Here is a 12,710-nt window from a genome sequence, read left to right as displayed (position 1 = left end):
CAGCCACACTAATGTCTGCTTCGTGATTCACACCTTATATAGCCCTCCATCCTTTTCCATTTACCTCATAAAGCTGAGACATGTTCCCTTCAACCACTCCTCCTCTTTCACACCTCCTGTCTTGCCACTTTCTATTAGCATTCCCTGGTCAGGGGGCCGTATGAAAGTGAGGCACACACCTGCCACAGTCAAAGTCCGAAGCCTGTCGCCGCTCCACATCTCAGTTCAATGCTCTGGCAGCCTGGATAGGTGTTTACTGGGCTAGCTTTCTTTTTGGATTGATGGATTACTGATTGGCTGACTAGTTCTCTGCCCAGCTTGCCAACTGGTTATGCAAATGTTTTGCTGGCTGGCTGAATAAATGCCTTCTGGGTGAAATTCTCCCCTCAGCTTTTCCCTCTTCTGTCCTTTCTGTTCCTCTTCCTTTCTCTCCTTCGCTCCCTCCTGCCCTCCCCGGCCGAAACTAAACAGCAGCTGCACTAGAGGTAGGAGTGTCAGAAAGTGCCACAACTGTGTTCCTCTCTGTTTTTAGGCAAGTTCCTAGAATAGAACAGCGTTCACAGCGTGTAGAGCGGAAGCTAAACCCCAGAGGCAAGCCGGTTCACTGACATCCTCTATTCAGGAGCAGTAAGCTAGATGCCACACACACACACACACACACACACACAAGCACACTGGGTATCCAAACAAAAAGTAATGAAAGTCTGCATGCTTGCATCCATAATTGAGCACAGAGACGCATTACAGACTTAACATAAATATTCACACACACACTTTCACACACTTGTATGCATAGAGCAATAGATCATGACAAATAAGATTTAACTATTTATTTTTTTAAAGGCACTGTTGGTTGTATTGTTGAAAAGCTAGCAAGATTTTAAAGTAGCATTTCTCGCGGCTCCATCTGACTCTTCCCCCTGCACTCGGTGCTCCAAAACCACACACCACTCTCTCTCCAGTTTCTCTGCCCTTACTACTTATTTAGAATACCTCCAGTATTCGCCCAATCAGTTTATGTTCTACTTTTACCATAATTTATTCTGGTCTGAAAGGGTTTTATGTTGAAATGTTAACTTTAAGTTTGTACCTCCCTTGTATTTATCTGGTTTTTGTGTTGAATTGTACATTTTATATTTGTACCCTTTATGTACTTATTTTGATTTGTGTCAGTACTAGGACAGTGTTTATTTAAAATGTGATGACAAACATGACCGTTTGTTAGCAATGCAGCAGTGACGCGCATTGAGCTCAGGCACGTACACGGGACAGGTAGAGTACACACAGCGCGACAAGGAGGCATTTTCATTGGTTCTTTCCAAGCAGACGGCGAGGCAGTGATTGGTGGGCGTTTTTACAGCAGCTCAGGGCATGGCTAAACCGAAGCACTGGGAGAATTCAAGGCTGTAGAGAACAGTGCGCTATTGCAGACTTACTGTATATACTAAGGTTTTAACTACATTTCATTAAAGGGCCACAGGGAAATTATTTTTCTTGGACATTTGGTTGGAGTTGGAGGAATAAATTAGGGACTTGTTGTCAATCATGGGGTGTACGCTGTGCATGCATTCCAGGATGTGACACCGTGGCAGAAAACTGGTACATCAGAAAAGTCCTGTTTAACTTTAGAAGCTGTGTGGAAAACCAACTCACAGCCAGGCATATTAGTTGGAAGAAAAGCACAGAATTTCATGTACTTGTTGTGCCAGAGGTGATGTATATGATGTATATGCGACCTGCTTTGTCAGTCTAGCATTATAAGTTGGATCTGCATTAATTGTAATGCCTATATATCTGCATTAAGATGTGGTTTGTATGTGAAGGGGCAAGAGTAGTTTTAGATGCCATAACTGCATCCCACCTCCTGATTTGTATTGACAATTTTCTCTGGTGTCATTCCTCCTCTTCCTTCCAGTGAAAGTGATACCACCGTAGGCCATGAAATTATCGAATAGGTGCAGGCAAGGAGAAATCTGCTGGCCCTCATAAATAAAACCTCATAGAACGTGGAGGGAAGTCCATTTAAAAGATGACAAATGGATAAACTCTGGCTTATATCTTCAGAAACCCCTAGGTGCTTTTCAGATGTTAACAGCTCTTGTCATGTTACATTGCCTTTCGAAAGGTCACACACAGCAAATTGCCCTTGCAATGGTACGAAAATGGCCAATCTGGCTTTGCTAGACTGACAAAGCAGGCAGCCACCACCCTCAGGTCATCTTGCCTTTAATGTGACGCAGCAGTGGAGCGTTCTGCTGACTCTTAGGGACGCACGATGTGTAGGATGCTGACTGACTGACAGACATACCCTCCTGTATTTGCTACTCAGAGGCTCCAATGTGGGAGATCTTACCTCCTTCCTGTGAGTCACACATCTCTACACGCAAGGGCATCTGACCCAATGCGAAGAAATGTGGCTAATGAAATCCCCCAGGGTATTGTACACACACAGTTGGATGTTAAAACCCATGGCACATACCATGTTCATTTGTCTATCTCCTATATATCCCAGCTGGGTCCATTAATCCAGAACAAACTGACTTAAAGTTCCATTTTTTTTTATCTCCTAGCGATGCAGTCCCCCTTTGCTCTTCTGAGCCTCTATTGGCTTATTGCTGTGGTTGCTCGCTAAGTGTACTCTCACCAGGCCCATTTTCAGCAGCAGCAGACAAAAGGCAAAATAAATCTTGACTGATTTGTTTCACTCTCGCCACTCTAGCAGAGTCGTTTTTCGGCCACAGCAGGCAGCTGTTTTTTTTTAGTGGAAACCTCTAAAAACCCACTGTACACTACCTTCCCAGCACCAAATGGCAGAAAGACACAGTTAGCAACTATCTTGTAAACGGAGTAGTGTGAATACTGGACTTACTTTTATCATGTGGACAGAAACACAAAGCAGTGCTAATGATCCTCTGTATCTCCTGAATGGATAAATACCTATTTTTTTATGCAAACACATTAGCCATAACAACAACAACAACAATTTGCAACTCTAAGATCATTTCAGTGCTCTTCAATATTAGTTGATTCTATCAGTTCCCTCATTAACATGTCATACCAGCAACCGAGAATAAAAAACAATGGGTTTATAAAATTGAAAATGACTTAGTGTTTTGTTGATGGGCTGCTTGGCGCTATATACCTCTACCACAGGCTGTTATCACTACACAATAAAAACAAGCATTAGTAGATGCCACACTGCTGTCTAGACTGCACAATACAGTCTTGCTTATCAAAAGGTAAAAAGCAATAAAGACCAACTTCGAGTCATTTATCAAGATGAGCAATGACCCTTGAGATGCCATCCATCAAATCCTCCTTCCCAGTTCCATTAAGATTTGGACACTCTCTCAGTATTTCCACTATGTACGCCTCTTCATTGCTTTGTACAACCCACCCAGCTCCACCCCACATACACCCACACCATATGCCAATATTTCCTTTTTATTGCCATAAAGGGCTCCATCAGCCCTTTACCTGCTCATTGATTCTACCTTCATAATTTTTTCGATCTTACTGGTGGTGTCACTTTACACTTAGCCTTTAAATTCCTCATTCACAAAGGCAGAAAAGACCCAGGGGCAGAAAAGCTTATCATGAAAAAAAAGCTTCTCATCATATGTCTTTTCTTGAGATAATAGGATGTCCAGGAAAGACTAAAAGTGGGTTTTTATGCTCCGATGAGGTTCTGTACACTATATCAGGAAGAAAATCAGTTTATTAGCACCATTCTGTCAAGGCTTACACCATTAACAATGTATTTCAAATTCTGTGCGACAGCAGATTTGTGCTAATTTTTGACATAGGAATGGCTCCGCTGGGAATTCTCACTTACTCTAATCTCTAACAAAATGTGAGCAAATGTACAGTATGTGCTCATTGATGTATGTGTTAGGGGTAACTGACTGTGTAATGACGGTGGTCCTGTGTATCAAGGAGTGCATGTTGTGTAAGTCAAAAAGTCACCATAATTCAACCTGCTTTCTCTGCCTCTGTGTGGTTGTGTTAGCACAGTGATTTACAAAACACATAACAGGCTGTGTTACAGAACTCATGCGCACACACACACACACACACACACACACACACACACACACACACACGTCACCTGTGCCCCCCTCTAATGACCCCAACACGCATGCACACACACACACACACACACACACACTCACTTGTCACCTGTGCCCCCCCTAATGACCCTTCAGAACTCTACCCATGTGCATAACTGTTCCTAATGAGAAAGGGAGAGGGAGAAAACCCAGGATGCAATCACATGAAATCATACATGTGAATCTATAAATAGTGTTTAGCCCACAGCTATGTTCTCACACATCATATGGCTTCAACAGCCTGCAATTCACATGACTTCAAACCCGGATGGAATGTAAGTGTAATCAACTGCTCTACTAGAAGGTTGTTCTACTTCACAGTTGGAGCCAAGGCTATTTTTAAGATGAAATTTCTACTATATATCTAAGAGGTTGTGATGTGAATAAAGGCTTAAGCATCATTATTTAAATAGGAATTTTTACTGACTTGTTGAATTGTAATTTTTATGTAATGTGTCTGCCAAACGCAATCAGCTCTGTGCAAGGGTAGATAAGATGAGGTGGCAGCACAGTAATAACAATAAGTATGTGTGAATTTGTGTAACAGCAACAGGGAGTGTGTGTGTGTGTGTGTGTGTGTGTTTTGAAAAAAAGGAAAAAGGGGAAGAGAGGGCACTGCAGTGGCCTGTGTGGCTAGCTCTTTATTTGCACTGTAATGTCAGTCTCTATCTGTCACATTAATTAGTGATGTAGTAATGGTGCTCAGTGTGTGTGTGTGTGTGTGTGGAGGGGGTAATTATTGTAGCATGTATGGCAAACTCAATCTATGACAACTCCTCTGCCTTCTCCTTTAAAGAATTGAAGGTTAAAAGGTTGGAGAATGTCAGTCACAAAGGTAGAGGCGCTCAAATTCATCTTCTCTCTCCGTCTTTTTCACACACACACACACACACACACACACACACACACTTAAAGATACTTAATGATGCAAAAAGCATTCTCCTGAACAATATGGAAGTTTATAAATATGTGTGTTTTACTCTCCCTATGCAGCATCATTTGCATTTTTAAAGACACACTTAATCTCAATTTACTATTGACCAAAACAACTTGAGATAGGCACACTCTTCAATTCATAGCAGATAAGAACAGCTCAGAGAAGATTTGTTTGTGTTTTTTTGTGCGGCAGCCAACAGCAGCCAAATTTATGCAGCTTGTTTTTTGGATGGTCTCCGGTGGCTCGGTTAACTTTCATTGATGCACACAAAGGCTACTCCTGCTAAATTTTGTTGCTATAGTGACGCCTACTGGATAAAAAAGGGGACTTCATCCTCACTGTCTTTAAAAAGAGTGCCATCTCTGTGTCTCCATTCTCTTTTGTCTCTGGATTTGCTAATACCATAAATGTGTGTGTGCGATTGCATTTACTGTATTGCAAACTTAACATATCTATAGGATTTAAGTTTCCAACACAATTACTGTTGGCGGTCTAGTTGAAATAACTGTCTTCTTAAATGGCAGCAGAGAAAGGTATAATGATTGTAGCCCTCTTATTAAACAGCTGACTTGGTTCATGCATTTGGATCCGACTGAGACTTTCTGAATCCTTCTATAGCTTCTGTTGTTCTCTTTTGCAGTCAGTTGAGACAGTGCACTCACTGTGTATTTGTTAGATGTATTGTACCGGTATGAAATTTTGCTGAGTTTCAGACCACTCTGTTTGTCTCGCCATGTATTGGCAGCCCTCCATTGTAATTGTTTGCATAATTTGACTGGTGTGTTTGACAGCCTTTTTTTTTTTTTTTTTTTAAACTATTTATTTTCTTACTGATAAACCATGTATCTAAAATAATCCCCCAAATGCCAGGGACCTACAGTGGGTTTTCCACATAATTAATTAGTCACACGGTGGAAATGCTCTTAAATTGGCATTCAGTGGGAAAAAGAAAAACACTTTCAAACATCTCCAAGCTGTTGCTTCAGGCTGACTGCCACATCACAATGACAGAATGTGCCTTCTGATCTAAAAGACAAAGCTAAAGACATATAGATCCAACTGAGAGGGAATCTCCATCTCCATTAGGGATCAATCCTATGTATCTCTGCAACACATACCGGTCACGGTTTGTACTGAATTTATTAGTCATGTGCATTTCTCTCCACTGCTGATTCCACAAACAGTAGGGTTATGTGTCCTCCCTCAGAATAGAACAGCTTAACCACTTTATCACAGCCACTCAAAAGTTTTATGCGAGGACATTCATGAAAATGCAATCAAACCTAGAAATCAGCATCAGTCTCTTAGCTTCCTCAACAAGCGCATGGATGATTAGCTGAGAGTTCTCAGTGGTTTCAGAACAGCGAAGATCACATTGGCACAACAGCTTAATCACGAAGTTAAAGGAACAGTGCACATATCCATTTACCAGTGCTTTCAGGAGCTTCTTTGGGGTTTGTGTTTACAACAGCTGAGAGATGAATTTAAGCAAGTTCACTGTTAGTGTTGATCCTTCTTGTTTATAAGCCTGATTAGTGTGTTGGTCTCTGTGTGAACACTGTAACATTTCTAAAGTGACTGCTCATTAACAAACTGAAAGATGCCCTGTTTTAGACTAATCGTCAGAAAGGAAAATCATCTCTATCTGTTTGTTTATTTGTGCTCCAATCAAAGCCATATTCTGACTCAGTCACAATATTTCTCGTTGGAATGCCTCATAGACACAAGCAGGGACTCCCACTGAGATAGACAAATGGCCTAATCTATAAAGGTGTCTCATTTAATGCAAAGATTCTACTGGAATTCAGACATAAACCTTTAGATGTGCTGTATATGGAACTGTATCAAGAGTCAATTTAAACAGTATTCATTTAAGAACTATACGCACATTTGGGCATGCTGCAAACAGTAGAGTCTGCAAAAATGGAGAATTTATAACAGTATTGAACCTTGCACATTCCCATTGACAGTTGTATACTTTAATAAACATGTATTGGTTTACCCAGCATGCTTACACAAATCAATAATTCTTCTCAGAATGGTGCATGTTTCAATAAAGGTCTGTTTCATCACATTTGCTGTTCATTGGTGCTCATCCATTATTTCTGAGAGACTACAGTATTTTAAAGATTCAAACTATTGAGTTGGCTAATAGTGTGTTCCATTTACCTCGAAACTCGGAAGCCGGAGCTGGGAATGACGTCACACCCGAGTTCAATGCATTCCATTTACAAGTCGGATTTCTCATTGTGGGGATAGCTCTAGCCAGGCGAGCTATTGTTAGCAATACCAGTAGTCAACAACACATTACGCCATTTTTGTGCATACAAACAACGTAACAACATGTCCACAGATAGAAGTTGGACAGCACTGTGTGTTCGACTGATTTAGTGAGACACAAATAAGACAGAAGTGCTAACAACTGTATGTTAATCCTTCATGCGTGCGTGATTGTGTGCGTGTGTGAATGTTTGTTTGTAAGAGAGTTCCCCAGAAATCAGTGAAACAGAAAGGGTGTTTGTGTGTCCAAAGTGATCTTTAGAAGCTTTGGCCATTCTCCTCTTCCACTGGCCTGCTCTGGGCAATTTCCCTACATCTGCTACTGTGTGGCTCTCCAGGGATATCTCCAAAGGAGACACACACACACACACACACACACACACACACACACACACACACGGACATGGAAACTCACAGGGCGTTTCTCTTTGTTTCTGTAAGGCCTCGCCCAAGGCTTCATTAGTATCTGTAAAGAAGTTTAAAAGAGAACACAGAGAATGTTAATGCTAATTCTGTGTTCTGAAAGAGAGAGAAGAAAATATTTTAAACTAGTTGGAATATACTGCGAAATACACATTTCTAGTTCTTTCTACATTTATTGTTGGTGGTGAGCTGAGCTCTTTATTTTTGTAGATGAGCTGTTATGGGGTTAAAGTTGTATTATATATATTTTTGAAAAACATTAAGATAGCCTGACTTGAATTATTACTCCTGAAGAATGCCTCCTACAGCAGCTTTTTTTTTTTTTAGATTATTTTTTGGGCTTTTCCACATTGAAATTTTGAATATTTCTTCACAACAGAAACTTCAGCAATATCTGAAATATATATCAGTGACATTTTCCTTTTATTCTCAGTGTGTGGCAGCATCCTCAATGCCCATATTTGTTTATTGGAGTGGCCTTGTCTGTACTTGCCTTTAACGGCTATGTGCACTTTATAAAAAAACTATGTTTTGCACTTTTGATGTAGCATACATTTGCATTTTTATTTGCAAGTTCTTTACAAAGGGCATTGTACAAGAAGTGTTGAATCAAATGCTGGAAATAATTAAACAAAATTATCCAATAAATTACTGACCGATTTAATCGATTATCAAAATAGTTGTTTATTGCAGCCCTAACTCACATGGTCCTTTACAGAAAAGGGGAAAGAGCGAGAAGAAGGGGTTGTTCCACAATGCTGTATTACAAACAGCCACTAGAGGATGTAGGAGACATACAAATGACTTGTAGACAGAGAGGGGCTCAGTCACAATGGGTTTAACTAACTTACAACACCACAAACATGCCTAATCACTGTCAGATGACCAGCAATGACAAAAACAGATCCCTGCAGCGCCAGTGACAACCCTCCAAATGAAAAGACACCACTGAAATGCAACCTCCCTCCAGTTAGTAGCACAAACTTGATGTTTCACAAGAGACTCGGAGCCACTCCTGCCAATCTGCACTTCATTAGGCTGATTGCTTGCCTGTGTAAGCTACTCTCTTTTCCTGCTAGTTCCCTCTGCCTTGTTCTGATTAAAGGGGAACCTCATAAATGCGCTGCTGCCTATAAACGATTTCCTTGTTACATCAAAGTAACACGGAAGTTGTAAGCTGCTTCTATAATTGCAACAAAGCACAGGCACCTTTTAGCTGCCCCACATGCCACCAAACTCGCCCTCCGGCTCTATGAAAACCGGCACTAAGCTGAAGAGGTCTGGTAGAATTTGGCTAATTCAAACTTTAGTCATCAGTGTTCATTAATATAAAGTTTAATGAGGCAGGAAAAAAAACATGATGCTGATGAGGATAAGAGCAGTAACAAATGAGTGCACTTCTTCAAACAAGGTTAACTGTTAGTGTTTAAGTAAACTAATATTAAATACATGAAGGTTTTGCTAATCAACACTTCTGCCACAAGCAAACTAAAGGAGTCTTCTGGATTATTTCCAGTTAAATGAACAGTTAATGTTGCCGCTAGTTGCTGATGAGGTTTCGACATACAATGATTTGACAAAATGTAAAATCACAGACAGTAGTTTTAGTTTGATAATCCCCTAATTGCCAACCTGAGATGAATTCTGTAGTGGGTTCTCACGCTACTGTTGTGAAATTTGAACAACTCTGTAATGGTCATAAATAGAGTTCATGATTGCCAGAGAGACAACACACTGTATTTCTGTACAAACAAAACATCATTATAAAAGTGCATCTCTGCGCTCACCAGTGTGGTGAATGACAGCTTACTATTAACGGGAACTATCTGTGAAGTTGGGATAATTTATGGGTAGAATTTATGGTTCGTCAAACATTGCCTTGAACTGACCACTGTCTGAAACGGATGGATGGGAAACACAGACACGAGATTAAACCACACACGGAAGCTGCATCTGCAAAAAAGTGCACAACACAGCTGGTTTCACTTACAATAACCATTTTCAAAAGATCTTAAGTGAACGTAGAAGCACATGTTTACATATTGCTACTTTTTTTTTTTTATTTTTTTTTTTTTTTTTTACATAAAAATGTATTTAAAAGGAAACAGTCTGAAAGGCTTTAATTGATTTGTTCATTTGAATGATAAAACAAAAACTGCATAGCAAAATGTAGGCCCTTTCAAAGGGCCTTTCAGGAAGAACAATATAAATACACTTTTGGTCAGAACTTTTGTACCATATTCCTCACATAAATATACACAACATGAGACATTCATACATTTCCAGCATAATTATTTCAAAGAGAATATGTCTACGCTCTATAAATGTGCAGTCAATTGTTTTTTATTGCTTCGAGAGATAAAAGACGAAAAAGATTAGTGTAAAGTTTTCATTGGGATGAATAATTTGAGGGTGAAACCTTCCTGTCACACCCTCCCACCCAAATCTTTTTCAAAATTGAAAAGGAGAGCAGTTTTTTAAGGCAGACACTTTTGTAGAATTAAAATAATGCTTCAGTGATATGTTTTATTTGGCCTGAGTTGCTGAAACAATTTTCTCTGTTCTGTTCAGACACTTTTGTAGAATTAAAATAATGCTTCAGTGATATGTTTTATTTGGCCTGAGTTGCTGAAACACTTATCATCCATACATGTCTTGATATTAAGGCCCTTTTCAACACAAGGCACTGTATTGAATCAAGAGAAAGGCTTAAGTGAAAAGTTGTTTTGTATTATTGTGCCCAGTGCAAGTCCTCGCCCAGCTCAATTATTGCAAAAGTAAACAAGTGAAGTGTATTAACAGCTGGACAGTAACACCCCTCCTCATATGTAAACAGGCAGTCCAAACGGGCAAGAGGACATCTAAGGTTTTTTTTTTGTTATCCTCGCTGTGGGAAAAAATAGATTTTTTTTTTTTTTATTTGATTTGAAGTGCTCAGAAAGTTGATTCAAACACTCCTTGTGCCGTAGATATATTATAAACATTGATTTTTAAAATGTCAGCCACACGTCCTCTGTGTCCATTTTTTTTGGAACACTGAAACCAAAGTCAGTGATATTTCCATTTTTTATGATAAGTGGTACATGCTGTAGCCCAGAGGAGTAGCGTACATTCCTACAGGTGAAAAGGGCAGCATGTGTCTGTGGTGGTGGTGATACGCAGCGTACGACTGTCCATAGAGTGACATGGCGCCCAGCGACAGCGGTAATGTAAAGCCGTGGTGTAAACCTCCAGCAGCTGCCACCGCTGCCGTCTTAGCGTCTGAGGCCATCTTGTATTTCTCCAGCTCAGCCTCCTGGAGCCTCTTGGCTTTTGCCCGGCGATTCTGGAACCAGATCTTCACCTGGGTCTCTGTCAGGGTCAAGGAGGAGGAGAACTCGGCCCGCTCGGCGATGGACAAGTACTGCTTCTGCCTGAACTTCCTCTCCAGGGCCAGGAGCTGAGACGTGGTGAAAGGAGTGCGGGGCTTTCGGTTGGTCTTGTGTTTCCTCAACGGACAGCCAGGACCTGCATGACCTGGGAGAAGAAACAATAAAGATTTTAGAATGAAGATGTGATTAATTCAGTTGACTTTCATAGAATTCTACTGATCTATTGTGGAGTTTGAGTGTCCTTATAGGCTACTAGATCAGTTGGCTATACTTGAACAAAAATGGCTAAATTAATTAGACTTCAAGTTGAAAGTTAGATATCAGGACACACTTATCTTTGAGGGCTACTTTTTTTATTATATGCCACACATATTTACATTAACCGATTTAGAGTAACTGGTTTGCTTTTTATTTATTTTATGCCTTTCTTTAAACGACACTGTCCAACAGGAGGCATCCTTGCAGCACAGCTTTTAGAGAATCCTATAGCAGCAAAAAATGCTGGAAAATGATGTTTGGCCTCTTCATCCTAACTGCTAATGTAGGCTTGTTGAAACTTAAAGGTAGCCTAACTGTGATTTTGTAGGCTGCTGGATAGCATTTGGTTAAAAAATAAATCTATAAAACCAAACAAGTTTTAAAATGCTTCATCGTGTAGGAGAAAACTTACGAGGCTGTGTGGAAAACGCGCCGTTAGTGACCCAGGGTACGCAGTCCTCGGACTCTGATGCCTCGGATTTTACCGGCGACAAAGGCACAGCCGTGAAGCTCTTTTGGCCTCCACCTGGAGGACTACACGTCTCTCGATACAGATACACGGAGTTTAAACCTGTAGGAGACACCGCCACCGAGCCTCGCTCCGGTTTACAGCGAATGGACTCTCCGCCGCGACCGTCGGTCTTCCTCCCGGACATGAGCGCCTCCACGCTGAACGGATGATGCCGCGGCACCACCGGAGATGTCTTTTCCTCCGCCGTGCTCTCTGCCAAGTCTGCACGGTTACTGTCCTCCTCGGACGAACTGCACCCCATGTCGTTAAAGGTCTCTTGAGAAGTCATCTCTTCTCCGAACAGGCGAACTTCCGAGCGGAACAGTCAAAGGGCGGTGAGAGCCGCTCCGGCGAGCACTATGTTAAGGAGCTGTCAAGTACTATGTGGGAGTATGTAGACGCATCACGTTGACACTGCTCAATTTTGACCAATCCGCGCAGCCCGAAATGTTTATGACTGAGCAGATGTTGCATTCATGGACGGTCGGAAACTGACGTTGCTTGATAAATGAATGACCAGGAGTTTCACTCCTCCTAGTTGTTTCTCCTATTAGATGTTCAGTAGCCTATTATAACATGAACCGATGGGTGTCAAATAAAGATTAACAGGTCTGTAGCTTAATTTTGTTAAGTGAAAATCAAGAATTCTTTGAAAACTTAACAACACCCTCGCCCTCACGTTACCTCTGTGGTTTAGTCAATTAATTGAGTGGGCTGTGTCTAGTGTAGTATAAGATGCTTATAGGCGGCAAAAAAAACAATAGCTTTGCCACAGCATAGGCCTACTCACAAGTTAAGCTTTAGTGATGGATTAGCTCTTA

At 40.9% G+C, this 12,710-nt stretch overlaps 1 protein-coding gene across 1 annotated transcript; it reads right to left on the bottom strand.

The window, feature by feature from the left end:
* Positions 1–9,852: 9,852 nt before the first annotated feature.
* On the bottom strand, positions 9,853–12,340 carry msx2b (muscle segment homeobox 2b). Its single transcript, XM_028595362.1, has 2 exons — positions 11,791–12,340; positions 9,853–11,265 (listed from the first exon to the last, which is right to left on the bottom strand). The coding sequence occupies exons 1-2, from the start codon at positions 12,176–12,178 to the stop codon at positions 10,817–10,819; spliced, it is 837 nt and encodes a 278-aa protein (XP_028451163.1). The 5' UTR covers positions 12,179–12,340; the 3' UTR covers positions 9,853–10,816.
* Between the last annotated feature and the right edge of the window lie 370 nt (positions 12,341–12,710).

Source organism: Perca flavescens, chromosome 13, assembly GCF_004354835.1.
Source record: "Perca flavescens isolate YP-PL-M2 chromosome 13, PFLA_1.0, whole genome shotgun sequence".
In the NCBI taxonomy this organism is placed as follows: Eukaryota; Metazoa; Chordata; class Actinopteri; order Perciformes; family Percidae; genus Perca; species Perca flavescens.
Note: the sequence above shows the minus strand (reverse complement) of the source record. Positions and strands in the feature narration are given on the sequence as shown.